This window comes from Moschus berezovskii, chromosome 19 (genome assembly GCF_049115385.1).
Source record: "Moschus berezovskii isolate FMDL1 chromosome 19, NW_MosBer_1.0, whole genome shotgun sequence".
Classification (NCBI taxonomy): domain Eukaryota; kingdom Metazoa; phylum Chordata; class Mammalia; order Artiodactyla; family Moschidae; genus Moschus; species Moschus berezovskii.
Window position 1 is genome coordinate 33,255,064 of NC_142478.1, and position 23,190 is coordinate 33,278,253.

At 39.1% G+C, this 23,190-nt stretch overlaps 2 protein-coding genes across 3 annotated transcripts in view; both read right to left on the reverse strand.

Moving 5' to 3' along the window:
* Positions 1 to 8,055, reverse strand: part of SLC25A31 (solute carrier family 25 member 31) — a 34,158-nt gene extending 26,103 nt beyond the window's left edge. Inside the window, exon 1 of the mRNA XM_055405219.1 lies at positions 7,812 to 8,055. Coding sequence (XP_055261194.1) covers positions 7,812 to 8,055 — 244 coding nt within the window. The remainder of the gene's footprint in view (positions 1 to 7,811) is intronic.
* A 2,561-nt stretch (positions 8,056 to 10,616) lies between these two features.
* INTU (inturned planar cell polarity protein) overlaps positions 10,617 to 23,190 on the reverse strand; it is an 82,805-nt gene continuing 70,231 nt past the window's right edge. Inside the window, exons 13-16 of one of the 2 annotated variants that reach the window (XM_088828033.1) lie at positions 23,054 to 23,151; positions 20,366 to 20,555; positions 17,885 to 18,042; positions 10,617 to 12,839 (exon numbers count right to left, since the gene is read on the reverse strand). In XM_088828033.1, the coding sequence (XP_088684159.1) occupies positions 12,728 to 12,839; positions 17,885 to 18,042; positions 20,366 to 20,555; positions 23,054 to 23,151 (558 nt within the window). In that variant the 3' untranslated portion in view covers positions 10,617 to 12,727. The remainder of the gene's footprint in view (positions 12,840 to 17,884; positions 18,043 to 20,365; positions 20,556 to 23,053; positions 23,152 to 23,190) is intronic. The other variant, XM_055405221.2, reaches the window with a different exon arrangement.

Below are 23,190 nucleotides of genomic sequence, written 5' to 3' on the forward strand. Positions count from 1 at the left end.
AAGCAAATTATATACCTTTGCCACTATTCCACCCTGTTATGTGCATCTGTAAAATATATCCAAAAGAGAAATTAAAGAATGAGATAAAGATTCTTCATTTACACAATACTGTAAATCAACTATACTCAATAACTCTACAAAAAAAATTTAAATAATTTAAAAGCCTTTTATGTGATACCAAGTACATAGCAGGGGCTTCTTTGGTGGCTCATATGGTAAAGAATCTGCCTGCAATGCAGGAGACCCAGGTTTGATCCCTGGGTTTGGAAGATCCCCTGGAGAAGGGAATGGCAACTCACTCCAGTATTCTTGCCTGGAGAATCCCATGGACAGAGAAGCCTGGCAGGCTACAATCCAAGGGGTTGTAAAGAGTCAGATACGACTGAGAGAATAACACACACGCACACACAGAGCAGACTTGCTAGGGATAGCGCTAGGAATAAAGTTCTTGGTCTTATGGAACTTACATTACAAAGAAAGACAATGAAGAAATGAATATGTTAGGTGTCCAGAAAAAAAACAGTAATATGAAGATGGAGAATGAGGAAGGACTATTTAGATAGCGTGGTTAGGTCAAACTTTAAGACATTAGGACACAATTGAGCATTTATTTTACCAGTTAAAACACAGTACTTTCAAATATCTTGCTAATTATGATGTTTTCATACTATCATCTGCTATTATCCAAGGCACCCTTAGAATGAGGTTCATTCTTAAAAATAATGTAAATCTATATTTCAAATAGTCTTCTTGACAATTTCAAATATTCAAATAGACTTATCTCTATAAATCCATTTAACAGAGCCAACATAAACTATATTTATTATACAATAATTGAGTAAGGGCTCCAGTCATCCCCTTTCTCCTGTGTAACTCTTACTCTTTTTTCAGGATGTCTTAGTGTCCTGTGATATATAACTGACATTTGGCCAATCACAGGTACCAGAGCCAAGTCATTAAATAAATATCAGTAAAGTTTATTTTCCTATTTTATTTACATAAAGCATATATCTAATATTTTCTTTTACCCCAAAATATCATCTTCAAGATTTAAAAACCTCACTGCTTTAGCCTTCAGAAAAATATGTATGGAAAAGTTCAGATTAAAAATAGCGGATGAACTCATGGCGAGAAATACCTGAAAAAGAAGAGTTCTGGTAGGCTCTTAAAAAAATGAGACTTATAATATTCTTAAAAATCTATGTTACAATATACTAGATAGAACAGCTTATATTAATTAAAATATATTTACTGATGCATAGCTTGTTCAGTGAAAAAGAATCACTCTCAAGACACTAAAATGTTAACTGTGGTGATGTTAGTTTTTTTTTAAACTTTTTGTTTATCTATATTTTCTAATTTTCTATAAGAAACATGCATTATTTGTGTAATGAAGTTTTCAGTTCAGTTCAGTTCAGTCGCTCAGTCGTGTCTGACTCTCTGCGACCTCATGAATCACAGCACACCAGGCCTCCCTGTCCATCACCAACTCCTGGAGTTCACTCAAACTCATGTCTATCGAGTCGGTGATGCCATCCAGCCATCTCATTCTCTGTCGTCCCCATCTCCTCCCACCCCATATCCCTCCCAGCATCAGAGTCTTTTCCAGTGAGTCAACTCTTCGCATGAGGTGGCCAAAGTATTGGAGTTTCAGCTTTAGCATCAGTCCTTCCAATGAACACCCAGGATTGATCTCCTCTAGAATGGACTGGTGGATCTCCTTGCAGTCCAAGGGACTCTCAAGAGTCTTCTCCAGCACCACAGTTCAAAAGCATCAATTCTTCGGCGATCAGCTTTCTTCACAGTCCAACTCTCACATCCATACATGACCACGGGAAAAACCATAGCCTTGACTAGACGGACCTTGGTTGGCAAAGTAATGTCTCTGCTTTTTAATATGCTATCTAGGTTGGACATAACTTTCCTTTCAAGGATTAAACGTCTTTTAATTTCATGGCTGCAATCAGCACCTTCAGTGATTTTGGAGCCCAAAAAAACAAAGTCTGACACTGTTTCCACTGTTTTTCCATCTATTTCCCATGAAGTGATGGGACCAGATGCCATGATCTTTGTTTTCTGAATGTTGAGCTTCAAGCCAACCTTTTCATTCTCCTTTCACTTTAATCAAGAGGCTTTTGAGTTCCTCTTCACTTTCTGCCATAAGGGTGGTGTCATCTGCATATCTGAGGTTATTGATATTTCTCCCAGCAATCTTGATTCCAGCTCGTGCTTCTTCCAGCCCAGCGTTCCTCATGACGTACTCTGCATATAAGTTAAATAAGCAAGGTGATATAATATACAACCTTGACGGACTCCTTTTCCTATTTGGAACCAGTCTGTTGTTCCATGTCCAGTTCTAACTGTTGCTTCCTGACCTGCATACAGGTTTCTCAACAGGCAGGTCAGGTGGTCTGGTATTCCCATCTCTTTCAGAATTTTCCACAGTTTGTTGTGATCCACACAGTCAAAGGCTTTGGCATAGTCAATGAAGCAGAAATAGATGTTTTTCTGGAACTCTCTTGCTTTCTCCATGATCCAGCAGATGTTGGCCATTTGATCTCTGGTTCCTCTGCCTCTTCTAAAACCTGCTTGAACATCTGGAAGTTCACGGTTCACATATTGCTGAAGCCTGGATTGGAGAATTTTGAGCATGACTTTACTAGCGTGTGAGATGAGTGCGATTGTGCGGTAGTTTGAGCATTCTTTGGCATTCCCTTTCTTTGGGATTGGAATGAAGACTGACCTTTTCCAGTCTTGTGGCCACTGCTGAGTTTTCCAAATTTGCTGGCATATTGAGTGCAGCACTTTCACAGCATCATCTTTCAGGATTTGAAATAGCTCAATTGGAATTCCATCACCTCCACTAGCTTTGTTCGTAGTGATGCTCTCTCAGGCCCACTTGACTTCACATTCCAAGATGTCTGGCTCCAGGTGATGATCACGCCATCGTGATTATCTTGGTCGTGAAGATCTTTTTTGTACAGTTCTTCTGTGTATTCTTGCCACCTCTTCTTAGTATCTTCTGCTTCTGTTAGGTCCATACCATTTCTGTCCTTTATCGAGCCCATCTTTGCATGAAATGTTCCCTTGATATCTCTAATTTTCCTGAAGAGATCTCTTGTTTTTCCTATTCTGCTGTTTTTCTCTATTTCTTTGCATTGATCGCTGAGGAAGGCTTTCTTATCTCTCCTTGCTATTCTTTGGAACTCTGCATTCAGATGCTTATACCTTTCCTTTTCTCCTTTGCTTTTCGCATCTCTTCTTTTCACAGCTATTTGTAAGGCCTCCTCACACAGCCATTTTTCCTTTTTGCATTTCTTTTCCATGGGGATGGTCTTGGTCCCTGTCTCCTGTCACGAACCTCCATCCATAGTTCATTCAGGCACTCTATCTATCAGATCTAGTCTCTTAAATCTATTTCTCACTTCCACTGTATAATCATAAGGGATTTGATTTAGGTCATATCTGAATTGTCTAGTGGTTTTCCCTACTTTCTTCAAGTCTGAATTTGGCAATAAGGAGTTCATGATCTAAGCCACAGTCAGCTCCCGGTCTTGTTTCTGCTAACTGTATAGAGCTTCTCCATCTTTGGCTGCAAAGAATATAATCAATCTGATTTCGGTGTTGACCATCTGGTGATGTCCATGTGTAGAGTCTTCTCTTGTGTTGTTGGAAGAGGGTGTTTGCTACGACCAGTGCGTTCTCTTGGCAAAACTATTAGACTGTAGTACTAAATAATAAAAGTATACATATAAAGTTGGAAAGTCATAAAACCAACTAAAGAATAAATCTTTAAAAATAGCATTAGTCAGGTTAAACCCAGACACTTTACTAAAAAGTATCAAAGACACCCAAAGAGATATTTAAAGCTATGTTCAGAACAAGAATGAAGAGATGTCTCCTTGAGGTGTAAAGAAAGACATAAGGTAAGAAGATAGAGAGCACCTAGTTGTGCCTTATGAGTTCACTGTCTCTTATCCTCATTTCATATTGCCTAAAGAAAGGAAAAGTTATCAGTAAAACTAGAATTTGGAAAACAAGAGAAACTTCAGAACACTGAGATGGCGATGTACCTTGATTTTCAGAAGCGAGAATGTAAACTCCAGAAAACAAACGCCTCAGAATCTGACTGCCTAGTAAAGTTCCAGAATGATCTAGCACAGCGATTCTCAACCCTACCAGGTTCGTTTTCCGTACATAATAAATATTTCACAATGCTTCCATTACTATCTATAAATAGAATTCAAAGACAATGACCTCTTCACTAGTTCAAAAAAAGTCAATATAATGCCTTCTTTGCTACATACAAAGAGAAAATAAAGGAGTTTATAATATGTATTTTTAATTAGCAAACTGGTGAGGTGTGATCACATCAGAGACATAATAGTAATGAATCTGTTGTGTTTAAGATACACATTGACATTTTGAAAAAGGGACTTAATAAGTATATCTATACAATCATAATTCAATATTGAAAAATGAAGATGATGTAAGTGGTGATCAAATATGACACACAGAGCTGTTAACATGAGTTTCCACAGTGATGAACAGCTCTCAGTAAAATTTTGAGCAAAAGAAAGTACAGTCTTTCCTCTACTTACACGACAGCTGCATTACTGAAATTAGTGTGTACTAAAATTATGCCCTCAACAGTTTATGTTGATGAGTAAATAATCAAAAACAGGTTTTAGTGTCATATGAACATCCAGTGGGAGATCTGAGTCATTCCGTTGCAGGATAAGTCTTTGTTGTGTAGGACTGACCATGTACAGGGGCAGCAGGATGTTTAGCAGTCCTGGATTTTGCCTTTCATATCACTGCATTTAAGGATTACTCCCCTCTTTGTGCTAAACAAAAAATTCCTCACAAGTTTCCCAAAATGCCCCTAGATGGCAATATTATCCCTGTTGTGACTTACTAATCTTTTAGCATAGGATATACCATGTATTGGAGAAGGAAATGGCAACCCACTCCAGTGTTCTTGCCTGGAGAATCCCAGGGAAGGGGGAGCCTGGTGGGCTTCCGTCTGTGGGGTCACACAGAGTCGGACATGACTGAAGTGACTTAGCAGCAGTAGCGGCAGCATACCATGTATACTGATAACCAGGCTTTGTATGTACTAGGAAACATTTTCTTAAAATTCTGCTTAAAGAAAGCTGGAGCCAGAATACTATTCAGAATGGTCTCTATTTACAAGAGCCATATTGAATGTGTGTGTGTGTGTACTCAGTCACTTCAGACGTGTCCTATTTTTGCAACCCCAAGGACTGATGTTGAAGCTGAAACTCCAATACTTTGGCCACGCTATGCGAAGAGCTGACTCACTGGAAAGGACCCTGATACTGGGAAAGATTGAGGGCAGGAAGAGAAGGGGATGACAGAGAATGAGATGGTTGGATGGCATCACCGACTCGATGGACATGAGTTTGGGTAGGCTCCGGGAGTTGGTGATGGACAGGGAGGCCTGGCGTGCTGCAGTTCATGGGGTTGCAAAGAGTCAGACACAACTGAGTGACTGAACAGAACTGAACTGATGGACTGCAGCCCGCCAGGCTCCTCTGTCCATGGGATTTTCCAGGAAAGAATACTGGAGTGTGTTCCCACGCCCTCCTGCCAGGGATCTTCTAGATTCAGGGACCCAACCAAGTCTCCTGCATTGCAGGCGGATTCTTTACCACTGAGCCACCAGAGAAGCTTCATATTTAACATATTTAGGTTTAAATGTTACAAAAAAACATCTAAAATATAAAATGATTTAGCATTGGTCAGCACAATCTGTCCAGAATATTTAACTTTACCTGACTAAATATTTAAAGCAGATTAGTAAATAATAATGGAGAAGGAAATGGCAATCCATTCCAGTGTTCTTGCCTGGAGAATCCCGGGGACGGGGGAGCCTGGTGGGCTTCCGTCTATGGGGTCACACAGAGTCGGACACGACTGAAGTGACTTAGCAGCAGTAGCAGCAGCAGTAAATAATAAAGAGACTCCTACTTCTCTGAAGAGAAATGGGAAGCTTACTCTGATAAAATAAATGGAAGTGAGAAGATGTGAGCCATTAACTATGAAAGATCTAAATTAATTTCCCAGACGGGGTACACTAAATCCACAGTATAGATGATGCCTTAAGAGTCTATATCCTCAACCCTAAATACTCTGCTTGCAGGGTTTTTGTTCCCCCACCAGAGATTGAACTCGTGTCTCCCTGAAGTGGAAGCCTGGAGTCCTAACCACTGAACCACCAGGGGATTCCCAGGAATCCTTTTTTTATGAGAGGAAATGTAACCTGTCTTAGACTTAGGAGTGAAAGAAAGGCCTGCATTTGAGTTGAACCCATTTCACGTCTTGTTCAGAATATACAACAAACTGGCCTATTTCCCTTTTTAAAATTCATATATATGTTTCAATTGAATCCAACTATATGGGAGGTTCAGATGGTAAAGAATTTGCCTGCAGTGCAGGAGACCCTGGTTCAATCCCTGGGTCAGGAAGATCCCCTGGAGAATGGAATGGTATTCTTGCCTGGAAAATCCCATGGATGGAGGAGCCTGTCGGGCTACAGTCCATGGGGTCACAAAAAGTTGTACATGAGTGAGCGACTAACACTACACTATACAGCTGAAAGTTTTTGATCAATTTATCCTCTATTCTCTTAGCTAACTTAGAAGCCAGTCTGCAAGGTGAGGGCAATGAATGATTGACAAGGCATTTTCATTATTCCTTAAAATCATTTTGACATTAATGGGAAAAACTCCAAAACTCCACAATGAACCACAATATCAAAATTTTACATAAAAACAGAGCCTGATGCATAAGAAGAAAACTGATCCTGTCTCTTCTTAGAGTTTTTACATTGCTCACCATAGGTTTTTCTCATTAATTTTGATTTCTAAAAATTCTGCATTAAAATAGTTTGTTTCTAGACTGAGGTTCCCACGAGGCACAGTGGTAAAGAATCCGCCTGCCAATGCAGGATACATCTTCAATCCCTGGTGGGGAAGATCCCCTCTAGAAGGAAATGGCAACCCACTCCAGTATTCTTGCCTGGAGAATCCTATGGACAGAGGCGCCTGGCAGGGCTACAGTCCATGGAGTCGCAAAGAATTGGACACAACTGGGCACGCAGCTAACACTGAGGTTTTTCGGCATCCTCCTTAATTAAACATGTGTAGACGTGAGTGCCTGTTAAGCTTCAACCCCAGTCTTCAGTAGTTCCTGAGAACAAACAAGCTGTTTTCACTGAATACGTACTAGAGAGGCCCCGATGCTTCTCTATTTGGGATACTTGTCTTAAACACGTTATCTCAACAAATATTTCAGAACCTTAAAGCACTTATTAACATATAGCCAAGTGCCTAATGGCATCTAATGGCATCTCCCTCAATCCTGGGAGGTCAACCATTTCCATCTTGAGCCAGGTAGAGGTGCACCGGCGTGCAACGCCTACTGCTGCTGCTGCTGCTGCTGCTAAGTCACTTCAGTCGTGTCCGACTCTGTGTGACCCCATAGACGGCAGCCCACCAGGCTCCCCCGTCCCTGGGATTCTCCTAGGAAGGAGTAATGTAGAGAAAGAGAAGGTGGTGATCCCTCCTGCCCAAGGACTCCTCACGTTGTAGGCCTTCTTGGCCCTGGTAAAGCAGAGCCTCATAGACTGGTTAAGAAATTGTATTATCCCAGGCACAGAAATCAACTCATCACCGACACACACGGCCCTGGTGCCCGCAGCGTCCCCTCCTGGCTCACCCACTCCCTTTTCCCGGGAGCTGACTCTGCGCGGAAGGAAGGCTGGCGCAGGGGCCTCCCATACGCACCCTGCTCACGGGGAATCCGCACCAGGCAGTCCACGATGCCTTTGTACTGCGCCTCGGGGCTGATCTGCTTGGACGACGCCTGCACCTGCAGCAGCAGCTTCACACGCTCGATGGGGGCCACCGTCGTCTTGGACACAGCCGCCGCCACCCCGCCTGCCAGCAGGTCCTTCCCGAAGGATGAGGCGTCAAAAAGCCGCTTTTCCACCTTCTTCTCCTGCTTCTTCTTCGGAGATTCACGCTGCATGGTGGGACAACTGACGTAAAAACGGGAAGCAAAAGCTCAAAATAAGAGCCGGAGACACGCGAGGAGGAAGCCGAAAACCGCTCCAGCGTAGTCCTGGCGGGAAAGCCGCGCTCAGGATTCTGGGAGAAGGTCGCGCCAGGGGCGGGGAGCTGCGCAGGCGCCTCCAACCGCCTCCCGCCGGTGGAGCCGGTCACGTGACTCCCAACACGTGGCTTTTCAGCGCGGTACTGTCTACGCCGGTAGAGGTGCATGGCTGCGCTTGCAGAGGCGGACAGGCCTGGGAGGCTGTGAGTTCTCATCTGGGAAGGGATCCGGGAGAACTAGGTCTGTAACAAGAGATTTAGTAGCCCAAACACGACAGAGCGGCAAAATCAACCGTGTGGGACTAACCAAGTTTAGCTTTGGTTCCCAGAGTAACCCTCGCACCTTCTATTAGAAATCGCTTTAAAGTCTTCTCCTTTAAATGTAGCAGGGGTCCTTTGTCTAGTCACTGTTTCACTGTTAGGTTTTACTGACTGTGCCCCCATAACATAATTCAACACATTTCTCTTTCTTCTGTGTTTTATTTAATTTGGTGATTCTATCTAGAGCGGTGGTGCTCAGTCAGACGACTGCCCAAATTGGAGGTGTTGCTAGGAGTTGGAGGGAGACACGGGTTTGTGCCCGGGTGTCTGTGTTTGAATTTGAATTCCCCAGGTAATTTTAATGTGCAGAGTTGGGGACGTGTTCTAGAACAGCGGTTCACAAGCTGATTTTAGGATACCTTTTCACTCTTCATGTAGAAGCCTGCAAAGGAGCTTCTGTGTTTATGTTATATATTGATATTAATCATTTCAGAAATTGTAACAAAATTTTAAAAAATCTCATTTAAAATAATAGTGAACTCCTACGTAAGTAACATTTTTATATTAAAGAAAAATTATTTTGCCAACAAAAAATGTAGTGAGAACAGGCTTGTTTTATATTTTTTTAAGTCTTTTTAAAATGTCCGACTTAATAAAAGCCTGCTTTTGCATTTCCATTTGCTGCAGTAGTGCCCAACGTATATGTAACTGCTGGAAAACTCCGCTATACACTAATGAGGGAATGAGAAAGAGGCAAAAAATGTCCTATTATTATTAATAAAGAAATCGAGTCTTAATTCCTCTTTACAACTTGTTTGATGGTTTCTACTAAAGGAAGGAAGCTTCCATGTTATCTCTTACTCTGCAGGACTTGCAGTCTTTAAACACATCTATAAAATGTGAGATGAGGTTACTGGCTTTTTTGAACTTTAGTTTGCATTTTTCAATTTATTATCCCAAGTGTGTTGTAACACTTTTAATAGTACTTTTGGTAAAAATCCAAATATTTTGGCCAGAAGCATTCTAGAGCAGGAATTCTGTTAATCTTTGGGCAACCTCATAAAACTAGTTGGCAAGTCCTGCTGGTACCATATTGGATGCTACCTTCCTTTTCTTAGCCGCTCACCTGACTCAACTGGTTTTTCAGCCTGAGTTTCTTTGTATATTGTATGCTGCTGACATAAAGCAATTTCATTTATCATTATTCCTAGCTTGAAAAATTAAGTTTTCTCACTGCATTAACTTCAAAATCTTTTGTGAAATCCATCACAAATTCAAGAAATGATGGGCATTTTATCTGCTAAAATCTGAAAAATGAAAGACTTCATTCTCTTTTAAGGTAATTTGAAGCACTTAGGAAGAAATTTAAAGGGGGAATTTCTCGAATCACACTCCAAGCAAGAATGTCTCTTTAAGGTGCCAAAAGAAGTTAAAGGAACCATCTCTGGTCACAGGAAACGTAAGTTATTTTCAGAAAAGCCTGCTCCTGCTCCCGAGGGCAATTTTCTCTCCCTTCCCTTTTTGCCCCACTTTCTGCCATCCCCTGACATGACTCTGTAGTTAACAGTGTTTATAGCATGTTCCTTTATGATATCCTCAAGCTTACTTTTGACATATATTCTTTGTTAGAAGGCAGCAGAAGTGAAAGTACTTAGAAGTGTAGCTTTTTTTTTTTACCCTGTTAAGAGCTCTGAATCATCGTTTCAATAGATTAAGCTGCAAATGTTTATTTTAATTTGCTGCTTTGCATTTTATTTACTGATTTACTGAATGAAAAAAGTTCTGGTGATTTATATGTTGATATTAAAAATAGAGAGTCTCAGGGCCTTTGCACTGTTCACTTTTTCCTTAGAAATCAGCTTGGTTAGTTTCCCCACTTACTGCAGATCTGAGGACATGTCAGCAACGCTTTCCCTGGCCACCTGGTCTCTCACACTTCATACTCCATTTTCTTGCTTCACTTTTATTCTTTTAGTTTTTGTTTTACTTATTTGTGGTCTGCCTCTCTCACTAGAACATGAGCTCCATGAGGGTAGCAATTTTTGGCTGTTTTGTTCATTGTTGTATCTCTGGCATTCAGAACAGTGCTTGGTACAGAGCAGAAATGTAATAAATGTTTGTTGGATGAATGGACAAAAAGTCAACACAACTGCAAACAAACCTCTGCACCATCTTTATTAAAAACTATCAATATAGTGCAAAAATAGCTTCAGTTATATAGAAGTAGAACTCTAAAAAATTCCACACAGTACAATATCTAAAGTTTTAGTAATATTTATTAATGAATTTTAAAATATTCAAAGTATAAATCCTTGTTTTAAAAGTGTTTAGTGCTGAATAATTTTTCTTAGCTTTCCAACATTTTGTACAGTAGAGGGTATGATTTAGATGACTCCAATGCTTTCAACCAATGGATATTTAATAAGTAGTGATAGTAGTAGTAGTAGCAGCTACTAACACTTATATAGCACATAATGTGTGCCAGGCACTATTTAGCGGGAAATCACACAGACAACAATAATTATTCACAATATTATTTTCAAGAATATTCAAAGTGGACAAACCTAGGAAATTGGTTTCATAGCTCTTCCCATTTGTATCAGAAATACAAAAAAGCAGGGACTGCAATTTACTAACTTGCCAGTATGCATCATCATTGAGGTCCCTTGGCACAAAAAGAGAAATTCCCTTTTCTAACATGACAAAACAAACAGACAAAAAAGAGAAATGGAGAATGCGGGTTGAAAGCTAAAATGTAATTTTGTGGGGGGATGGGACTAAAAAATATATGATGGTGGTTAAGACAGCACTTGCTTTTTTTTTTTTTAATGCTGGATATATAGTCTTTTGTATTGCAATCTTTGGTGAAAAAGAACATTTGCAGGATGCTAATAAAATCCAACCTAAGAACGTTTCTATACCTGCAAAAGCATTCTACGATCCTCTTTATTTAATAAAGTTGCAGATAGGCACTTACTGTCCAGTGAGTCGAATCTACTCTCTGGTGTGAATCTGAACATATATGGAAAAATGAGCAGCTAAGTTTACAGTACTTAGCACACTTATTTTGATATCTATTTAGAGATAAAAGCCAAGATAATGTTTGATTTTCTTTCTCAAAAATACAATATCCCTGCAACATGCACATTACAGAATACATCTGTAATACTTCAAATGTCTTGGCTTTATATAAGATCAGTAGTCTGTCTTTTTATTTCATTTATTAAATAGTGGTCTTATGATTCTTTGAGACCAGGAATGCAGTTCAACAGATCAAAATTTCACTAAGTGAAACAAAAAGTTCCTAATGGTAAAGTCCCAAGTTCAGTCTGTTTGAAAATCTGAGGTGATCAATGGCTGCATTTATGAGTAATTCTCCATATTAAAAATAGCTTCATGGTGCTTGAGGGAACATCATCAAGAAATTTAAGACATTTACTAAATACTCTTAATACTTTGATACTTATATATGTGCACAAGCAGTCCTAAGACAGTAGTAAAGAGTCTATCATTTGACCAAAATTATAAGAATATACCTGAATATATTTCAAAAAAGAGAAAAACAATTAAAGTATATGAACAAATAGTTTAAAAATATATATCCTAGTCAAAATAGAACTGACCTGAATGAGTAAAGAAAATCAAATAAATAAAAAAGTAAGTTTAATTTTCACTCCTCTCTTCCCCCACAGTGAGGTATCTACTAAAACACCTAAAGGAAAAGTGTCTGATCTAAGAAGGAATCAGTACTCAACATAACAAATTTAGGTACCAAGCAATAGGTTAGAGGGAAAAGATTGCACATTTTACTGAAGAGGATCTTTAGACACCTCAAAGCAATCATTTCATTTGTACATGAAAAATCTGAGCTCAGAGAGATACAAAAACGTGCTCATGGTCACAGCACGTATTAGTAACAGAACCTGGTCATCTCTTCCCAATTTCATGATTGTTTTGCCAGATATCAATATTAGTCTTGAGAAAAAGACACCAAAATTGGGTATTTTCCCAAGATAAACATTCTTATATTAATTTTACATAAAATACATCACATTATTTCAAATCAATAAATTAATGTTATATACCAAAATGGAAAATAAGTTAACAATCTCTTCTTCATATTTTGATCAAGTATTTTCTTCAAAAGTCTCAGAATAATATTTAGTGCATCAAATCCAGCAGTGTATCATCTCAGTCTTCATCAGCCTTATGTTCAGTATTGATTAGTGAAAAGAAGTTAAACCTTCTCTCTTTGTGAATAGATTTCAGCAGTTCTAACCCTGCTTGATGGTCTGTGCACAGTGTTGCTATGCATCAAGAAAATACAGCTACAAGGTTAATCCAAAGAACAATTTAAAAGCCATTTCAATGGCAATTTCTGTAACTGAGTCATGAAAACAGACATAAAGTTCTTGAAGTTTGGGATGAAGAAAGAGTCTCCTGTAGAGAAAAAGAACACACTAATTTCAGAAATTCCAAGAAGGAAAAAACTCCCAACTCTCCAATATATTTTACTAAATTTTTTGGTTTCTGAAAGAATAAGTAATAAATTCAACCACTAATCTTAATCTACAGTAGGGGGAAATACAGCTAGATTTATAATTAAATAATATATGCCTTAGGTCAATTATATTTATTTTTTCAGAGTGTAAAAAGCCCATTGCATCAATTTCTATAGTCATATTCCTTAGTTTTAAAATGTTAAATTTAGTTATTATGAGAAGACTCTTGAGAGTCCCTTGGACTGCAAGGAGATCCAACCAGTCCATTCTAAAGGAGATCAGTCCTGGGTGTTCATTAGAAGGACTGATGCTAAAGCTGAAACTCCAATACTTTGGCCACCTCATGTGACCAGTTGACTCACTGGAAGAGTCTGATGCTGGGAGGGATTGGGGGTGGGAGGAGACGGGGACGACAGATGGCTGGATGGCATCACCATGTCCATCACTCGATGGACATGAGTTTGAGTGAGCTCCGGGAGTTGGTGATGGACAGGGAGGCCTGGCGTGCTGTGATTCATGGGGTCGCAAAGAGTCGGACATGACTGAGCGACTGAACTGAACTGATAGTCAATGATGTAACATCATTCTAAGTACAATAGTTATTTGACATCCAATTGGGATTAACATTGAAACTTAGATGTTCTTAAAGAGTTAAAATTTTAGTCTATTTAATCAATACTAATGTATACAAAACATTAAACCATTTCTTACTTGCTTCAATTTCTCTATTCTGCATAGATCAGCATCATAATTCAACACCTATTGATTTTTTCAATTCCAGTTGTGAATGTAGTTATGGCTCTACTATACACCTGCCTGTGTGCCTAACTGGTCTTCTTATCTCTATTCTCTCTCGTGTCCACACCATTCCATTTGGCTCCCAGCTTGATCTTCCAACAACACAGCGTTGATCACTATACACTGAGTTTTAATCATGTTGATGCTCCCAAGCTTGGCTGGTTATACATCAGAATCACAAGTGAGCTTACTAAACATACAGAGTCCCAATCCCACAGATTCTTGTTGAGTAGGTCTGGGATGGGGTGCAGGCATTTCTGATTTTAATAAGTGACTCAGTCAGTCGTGTCTGACTTTCCAACTCCATGGACTATAGCCTATCAGGCTTCTCTGTCCATGGACTTCTCCAGGTTAGAATACTGGAGTGGGTAGCCATTCCCTTCTCCAGGGGATCTTCCCAACCCAGGGATCAAACCTGGGTCTCCCCTATTGCAGGCACATTCTTTACCATTTGAGTCATCAGGGAAGCACTGGTTAATGTGACTCAGCTGATTCTAAATCCTGTGGATCAGCACATGGGAATTACTGCTTTGGATAACATTTGTAAAGTGTTTGTCATACAGCTTAGTACTACGGTAGGTGTCGAGTAACATTAGTCCCACCCAACTCTGTGCTTCTTCCTCCACCAACTCTCTACCCCAACTCAAAGAACTATCGGTAGTTCAATATTTCCTTCAAAATTCAATTCCCTGGTTAGGAATTGAAGGCTCTCTGCAGTGATCCTAACTTAGCTTTCCAGTTTTATATTTCACTTCATTTTTGTATATGCCATTCCTCTATCATCCTAGCAAACTGGTCTACTCACAACCAAGCCTTATGAATTTCCCTTGTTTGGGTCTTTATTCATCCCATCCTTTACCTAGAATGTGCTATCCAAATCCAATTTATTTCCTAAAGCAGATCAAATGGAATCTCTTAGCCTTTCTTTGTAATCTCAGATTTCCTCCCCTTTTCCAGAATTTCCAGTGTTTGGTTGTATTACCTAATTTATTTTTTATAGAAGTACAGTTGTGTCACAATGTCACAATGTTGTGTCAATCTCTGCTATACAATGAAGTGACTCAGTTTTACACATATACAACCTTTTTTTTATAATATTCTTTTCCTTATGGTTTATCCCAGGAGACTGGATATAGTACCTTGTGCTATACAGTAGGACCTTGTTGTTTATCCATTATTAATGTAATAGTTTGCATCTGCCAACCTCAAATTCCCAGTTCAATCTCTTCCTCCACCCCTCACCCATAAGTATGATCTCTGAGTCTGTTTTCTGTTTTGTAGATAGGTTCATTTGTGCCATAGTTTAGATTCCACATATAAGTGATAGCATATAGTATTTTCTTTCCCTTTCTGACTTCCCTCACTTAGTATGATAATCTGTAGTTGCATCCATATTGCTAAAAATGGCATTATTTTCTTTTTTATGGTTGAGTAGTATTCCATTGTGCATACTACATCTTCTTCGTTCATTCGTCAATGGATATTTAGGTTGTTTCCACAGAGGCGCATGTATGTTTTTGAATTATAGTTTCATCTGACTGTATACTCAGGAGTGGGATTTATGGATCATATGGTAATTCTATTTTTAGTTTTCTGAGAAACCTCATACTGTTTTCCATAGTGGATGTGCCAACTTAATTCCCACCAACAGTGTAGGTGTGTTCCCTTTTCTGCACACCCTCTCCAGAATTTGTTATTTGTTGACTTTTTAATGATGGCCATCCTGACTGATATGAGGTGGTACCTCATCATAATTTTGATTTACATTTCTCTGCTAATTAGTGGTGATGAGCATTTTTCATGTGCCTACTGGCCATCGGTATGTCTTCTTTGGAGAAATGTCTATTAAAGTCTTGTACCCATTTTTCAGACCACCTGACCTGCCTGTTGAGAAAATTGTATGCAGGTCAACAGAACTGGACATGGAACAACAGACTGGTTCCAAATAGGAAAAGGAGTACATCAAGGCTGTATATTGTCACCCTGCTTATTTAACTTATATGCAGAGTACATAATAAGAAATGCTGGGCTGGAGGAAGCACAAGCTGGAATCAAGATTGCCGGGAGAAGTATCAATAACCTCAGATATGCAGATGGCACCACCGTTTTGGTAGAAAGCAAAGAAGTAAAGAGCCTCTTGATGAAAGTGAAAGAAGAGAGTGAAAAAGTTGATTTAAACCTCAATATTCAGAAAACTAAGATCATGGCATCCGGTCCCATTACTTCATGGCAAATAGATGTGGAAACAGTGGCTGACTTTATTTTTTTGGGCTCCAAAATCACTGCAGATGGTGACTGCAGCCATGAAATTAAAAGACGCTTACTCCTTGGAAGGACAGTTATGACCAACCTAGACAGCATATTAAAAAGCAGAGACATTACTTTGCCAAGAAAGGTCCGTCTAGTCAAGGCTGTGGTTTTTCCAGTAGTCATGTATGGATGTGAGATTTGGACTACAAAAAAAGCTGAGCGCCAAATAATTGATGCTTTGGAACTGTGGTGTTGGAGAAGACTCTTGAGAGTCCCTTGGACTGCAAGGAGGTCCAACCAGTCCATCCTAAAGCAGATCAGCCCTGGGTGTTCATGGGTAGGACTGATATTGAAGCTAAAACTCCAATATTTTGGCCACCTGATGCTAAGAGCTGACTCATTTGAAAAGACCCTGATGCTGGGTAAGATTGAGGGCAGGAGAAGAAGGGGACGACAGAGGATGAGATGGTTGGATGGCATCACCGACTGAATGGACATGGATTTGGGTAGACTCACAGTTGGTGATGGACAGGGAGGCCTGGTGTGCTGAGGTTCATGGGGTCGCAAAGAGTCGGACAGGACTGAGCGACTGAACTGAAATGAACTGAACCCATTTTTCAATTGGGTTTTTTGTTGTTGAGTTGTATGAGCTGTTTGTGTATTTTGAAGATTAAGTCTTTGTTGGTTACATAATTTGCAAATATTTTCTCTCGTTTCATTGGCTTTCTGTTTTTCTTTTTTCTGTTTTTCTTTTCTGTACAAAAGCTTTTAAGTCTGATTACGTCCCATTTGCTTCTTTAGTTTTATTTCTATTGCTTTGGGAGACTGACCTTAAAAAAAACGTTAAAATATAGCCAGGTATATCTATCTCTCTCTCTCCATAGAATATTCATCCATAAATACATAGATATTTAAGCATGTTTCATATTTCTTCTGCTAGATGTAAGATCATCAGATGCAATGACTTTGTCTTTTTCTTTGTGTTTGCCAGTCCACCTAACCATCACCACATACATTTTGCCAAGCACAGCTCCGTTTACTAATCCTTACATATTTATCAAATGACTATGTGTCTCTTGCTGTGCCAGTGGTGGACAAGAGATACAAATCCTGATCTCATAAAACTGACATTCCAGTGACAGAGAGAAAGATCATAAACAAGAAAATTAAAGGGGTGATAGAGTAGAGAATAACTTTAATGTGGGAAAGAGATCACAGTTTGTCTCTTTGACAGGATATATGTTACCACTGGTCTGACTATCTAGGAGCCAGATAGGCAAAGGTTAAGTAGAACATCCCACATGGAAGGAACAGAGTTCAACTGGTGCCAGTGTGGCTGTGCACAGTGGCTGGAGGAAGCGAGTGACAGGAGGTGGGAACAGAGGTGGCTGGGGGACAACAGGGCCAGGTCTCGTATCTGGTTGGGGACAGGGGGAAGGAAGGAAGGTAAGAGGGAAAGAAAGGAGGAAAGAGGGGGAGAAAAAGAGAGACAGAAGGAAATAGCAATGGGTATGAACTCATTACCGTTTAGTGTCTTACTAGTACAATGTTGTAAGAGAATTAGTTTTTTTAAATAAAAAAAAAAAGACTTGGGAAGAATTTTAAAGGAGCTATTTAGTAAGCAGAATTCTAAAATACATTAAATATTAGAATTATGTTAATAAACTCATGTTGTGTGTTGTGTTCAGTTGCTCAGTCATGTCTGACTTTTTGCAACCCTATGAACTGTAGCCTGCCAGGTTCCTCTGTCCATGGGATTTCCCAGGCAAGAATACTGGAGTGTTTTGCCATTTCCTCCTCCAGGGGATCTTCCTGACCCAGGGATCGAACCCACATCTTTTGCATTACAAGCAGTAATATACCCATGCTTATATCTTAAAATGTTTATCTCCTTTACCCCCATTTTAACATTTAAAAATATTTTCTTCCACTTACCCTACTACCCAGTAAGCCATAACTGGTGGTGGTTTCCTCTGATCATTCCAGTTTTCAGGTGAGCATTCAAACAATACACCATGTTCTTTCACAGGGTTCAGAGAAGACACTGAATTTGTTAAACCTGAATGATCTTTACCATTTAGTGCTTTCTTTTTCTGTAAATTAATAGGTATTGTTAGTCTTGGCTGGTATTAATAGTGCTGCTTTAAATGTTTTCATATATAGATTTGAACTGGCTGATCCTAATACTATAAGTGCCCGCAATGACATTCTTCTCCTTACCTGCAGGAAAATTTCTACCCTTCCTCATACTTTAAATAGCATCTCCTACAAGAGACTTCACGGATAAAGTTTCTCTTGACTCTCCAAGGAAACATTTGTTTCACAACCTTACCTTATTAATATTTACACTATACTATATTAGCAGTTTATAGGTTTGTCTTCCCTAGTACATTAGAACCTTTTTCCCAGGGCAGAGACTATAATGCCGTTCATCTCTGTATTCCTTGAAAGCAGCTGTATTTGGGTACACAGTAGATGCTTAATGAACAGATTACTAATGAGTTACTAAATGAGTAGATGATTTTATAATGTATTTAAAACACATACACTTAAAGCAGTATTTTTCCTCTGATGCATACTCTCTCAATTTCCCACTGATTAAATCATTAGCAAACTAATGACCCACTTGGAATATAAAGATTTTCTGTAAGGCTCAGGCCAAAACAGTGGAGTGATCCTTGATTCTTCTCCTTTCAAAATGCTTATTGAAGACACAAATCCTTTTGGCTCATCCTCCATTATATCTGCAAGATCCAGAACCCAGTGATATTTGTTGCTTTGAGAATTTCCACAGTTCCTTGCCTCCCACCTTCTCTATCTACCCTGCAAGCTTGTTCAGAGTAGCCTGAGTGATCCTTTGAAAACTAAGGAACATGTCCTTGCTCTTCTCTGAACTACCCAAGAACTTCCCATCTTCTTCCAGATGAATCTCAGGAAGTCCTTAGCCTATCAGGCCTTGCACGACCCAGTCCTGCTGCGTTTGCCATCTCAACTCCTACTGCTCTCCTCCCGACTCAGGCTGCTCCTGTGCTCTCTCGGCCACCCTACCTCCATGGCTGTACACTGGCTGTTCCTTCTGTCTGGCAGCTCAGCTTCCACATTTGCCACATGGCCTTGTCCCTCAATTCCTTCTGGTGTCTGTTCAAATATTACTTGACATGATCAGAGGGATCTTTCAAAATAGTAACCACCACCTCTCATCCTTATTCTGTTTTGTTATAATTGCTGTTGAAACTTACCCTACCTGATATATGAAACTGCTTGCTAATTCATTAGCTTCCCCTGCTAGAATATAGACTTCATGACGCAAGAGACTTTTTGTTCACTGCTGTATCCCCAGCATCTTGAGTAGTATCTGATGAATGGTAGCTACCTCTGTGTTTAAATAATAGGGGGAAGGCTAGTTTATATTACTAAGTAAGTTAATGAAATGAACCTTACAGAATCTATTAGTATGTTAAACAGGAAAGGAGGAGCATAAGAATGCAAAGCACATAGAGATATAAGTCAAACATAACATTTTGCTGAATACCAATTTCTGGTAGCTCAAAGAAGAAGTCCTATAAGACAAAGAGTTTCACTGCTGAATGAGTCCTAAGAGATGATATAATTCAGCTCACTCACTTTATAACTGAGGAAATAGGAAGAGGTGAGGCCCAGTCTAGGCGTCCTTATTCCCGGCCCAGTGTTTTTCCACCTTTACACCTAAGTTCTTCACAAATTTAGCAACCTTGGTACATGTATTGCTATATACATTACATTGATTTTTCAGTCTTCTTTATTTTGTTTATTTGGCAGTATGATGTTTGACCAGTCACTAATAAACTTCTATATATTTATCTTTCTCAAGAAATTTAATACTTATCTTTCCCTGATATTAAAACTATGTTATTGAGATTTTTAATTGTATACAGCATTACTACTTTTCTGGAGGTACAATATTGAATAAAACTTCATTCTGGATTGAAAAGCAAGCAACCAACCAACCAAGTGGCTAAACCATTTATGACACTATTGTGTAAATTCTGTTCTTTATTCCTTTATATTCCAGATACCTTATCCTGCCTTTGAATACTTAAAAAATTATCAGTTACAAAACGGTAGAGATAAATGTCCAAATAATAGCTGAGTCACAGATATCAAATATGGGAGGCAAGTTTACATTACAAACTACTATATTCTATTGTGCTATAGAAAAACACAGGCCAACCATTTCCTGAAACAGTAATCTGGGACATCAAACTCAGAATTATGAAAGAAAGTTTTAAGTACAGTGAATATAATCTTTTGGCATTCAAGTTAGATGGAATGACTATTAAAAACATGAAAATAGTTATTGCTAAAGAGTTTTAGAAAGAATATTTAGAGATATGGAAGTAAAATTGGCAGAGAGCTATATTTATAGCAGTGCCCTACCTCTTCAGCCAACGTCTGCTGGAAAACTGCACGAATGGAAAGACAACACTGATGAAAATTCTTTATCAGTTGAGGGTGGATAGAGCCACTCAGCTGTGCCACCTCTTCATGGGTAGGAGTAATAAAGATCCCTTGCACTGTTTCTAAGGCAACGTAATGGAAAAGTGTGTTCTCAGGACCAGATGTCAATCTTGGAAAAAAAAAGGAATTAGAGATTAAGCTTAAAAATGTTGCTTCGTTTTGAATTTTGTAGACGTCTAATAAGCTTCTAACTACAATAGGACATTAGGAGTATAACTAGGGAAGAAAAACTAGGCCAAACATTGAAATTCCCTCTTCCTCCTTATCTGAAATACAGGCTAGGGTTATTTATCAGTTCCCTTAATGGAGGCAAATACTACATATTATTCAAGGATAAACACCAATTCATTTGCAAGTAACTTAATCATCCCCTTGCTAAACAACCCAAACTGGCTAAAGCCCTCTTTTTCCATGGTTGGTAATGAATAGCTCAGCCTGAGTCTGGCCCAGATATCTACAAACCATAAACAAGGTATCAGTCTAGGGTGCACTACATACAAAAACACCTTCCAACAAACTAAGATTTTCAGTTAGTAGCTTAGTAGCAATAAAGTCTCTTACCAGGACAGTCAAATGGACCATCCTGAAGAAAAATAAAATCAGTATTACCAACTACAAAGCTGAGTTAACATTCTAGAATCCATGGCAATTACTAGAAGTATTCCACTACTTCTCATCATTACAGTCTCTTTTCTGTGTTCTCTTACTATTTTCACTTCTCCATTCTTTTCCATCCTTTCTTCCCCTACTGAGGTTTGAGACGCCAGCAGAACCTATAAATACTGCTTATTTCTATCAGTGGTAAGAAGAGTAAAGAACAACAGTAGCAGTGACAGTGAAATAATGGTAATAGTTATCATATACTGAATGCCCTCTGTGTGCCAGGGTAGGTGCTTTAAAATATCTTAGGCTTAATTCTCATCATTACCCTGTAAGATATTAACTACTACATTTTGGGAGCCTACTGGCTCAGACAGTACAGCATCTGCCTACAATGTGGGAGACCTGGGTTCGATCCCTGGGTCGGGAAGATCCCCTGGAGAAGGAAATGACAACCCACTCCAGTACTCTTGCTTGGAAAATCCCATGGATGGAGGAGCCTGGTAGGCTACAGTCCACAGGGTTGCAAAGAGTCGGACATGACTGAGTGAGTTCACTTCACTTCATCCTCATTTTAACCAAAATCAATGTTCAGAGGACTTGGATTAACTTGTTTGAGGTCACATAGCTCAGTGTCAGAGCTTAGCTGATTCTGAGGCCTGCTCTACTATACCTTGCTTTTTCCTGATTGTCAGTCTGTAAACATATGGACCGAAATCCCCCATCAGCGCCTCCTGTTAAACTGTTAATTAGGCAGCAAGATCAGAATAACTTTTTATCACTAACTAATGGTCTTGGTTTTCTTTAGAGAGGCCAAAGATAGGCAGGGAAGGAGATCATTTATAAATTTTTCTCATACTTTTCCATAGGGTGGTGGGTTCATTAACAACTCGTGGCTGGTATTTTTTCAATTAAGTAAAAAATAATCAAAATACAAAAACTGTAATTATTCAAAAAGAAAATAATTGAAAACATACCATTTAATTCTGATGTTTTCAAATTCAAAAAAAGGTACAGAACAGGAATGATTCTTTTAAAAAGAGTTATTAGGAATGTTCGTATTTAGAGAAGTTTAAAATTAAAATTTATATTAACTTCTTTAGTTTTCTCTGAGAACAACCCCACAACACAATGAGCAGCTCTGGTTCTTGAAAACCATAACTTAACTCAGTGTATATTAACTCACTCAGTGTATAAACTGAAAGTTTAAAAATCATCAAACAAGCAATTATCCAATGGGAGGACAAGTATTTATTTTTAAAACATGCAGATTAAATCAGATTTGTTGTTCAGAAAGGTCACTTCTACAGCAGAGGATAGATTCCTATCCTATCCTGAATCTATTATTTTTTGGGGACAACAGCTGTGGGGGTGAGCATGAAGGAAGCAGGATTGAGCAGAGGGAAAAGCTGAACTGTGCTCCAGTTGAGACAGAGGACTCAGCAGACACTGCCAGGACCTTTGAAACTTGGATGGCTTTTCAGGGTTGTGTTGAATTTAAGTAGGGGCCAAGCCTGTACTCACTTATCGATTAGTCATTAGATGTGGCTACTCCTAGGGAGAGGTGGTAAGCTTGGCGGAGTTAATAAACTTCCAGGTTGGACATGGCCAGGGGGGACTCCACTATGAGCCATTAGCAACCAACACTCTCAAGCACTGGGAATAAGTACTCAGAGCTAAGGAGTATCTACAAAACCACAGCATCCATGAGAGTCTAAAAACAGTAAACTAATATAAAAATTAGACACACAAAAGGGAGGCTATCTGTGGAAGAGACATAAATGGAAACTTCTACATTTTGAAGCACTACTTTGTATGCTTTTTATTTCTTATGTTTCTTATATGCATAATGAAAAATATTAGGGAAATAGCATAGCTGTCTTCTTTCATATGAGGTATCATATTTGCTGAATAAAATCTATGTTATGGAACTGCACTTTTTCACTGTAAAATTTCCTCAGAGACAGACAGTTAAGTGAAAAAGAATGAAACAAGGAAGTTTCTTACTTCACTGTGTTATATATATCCAGTTCTTTTTCTGAAGGGTCCTTTTTCAGGTTCCCCAAATGAAACAGATTTGGAAGAGTAGACTTCTTTTTAGTGACCTGAAAAGTATTATTAAGTAGATCCGTTTATATCTAAGA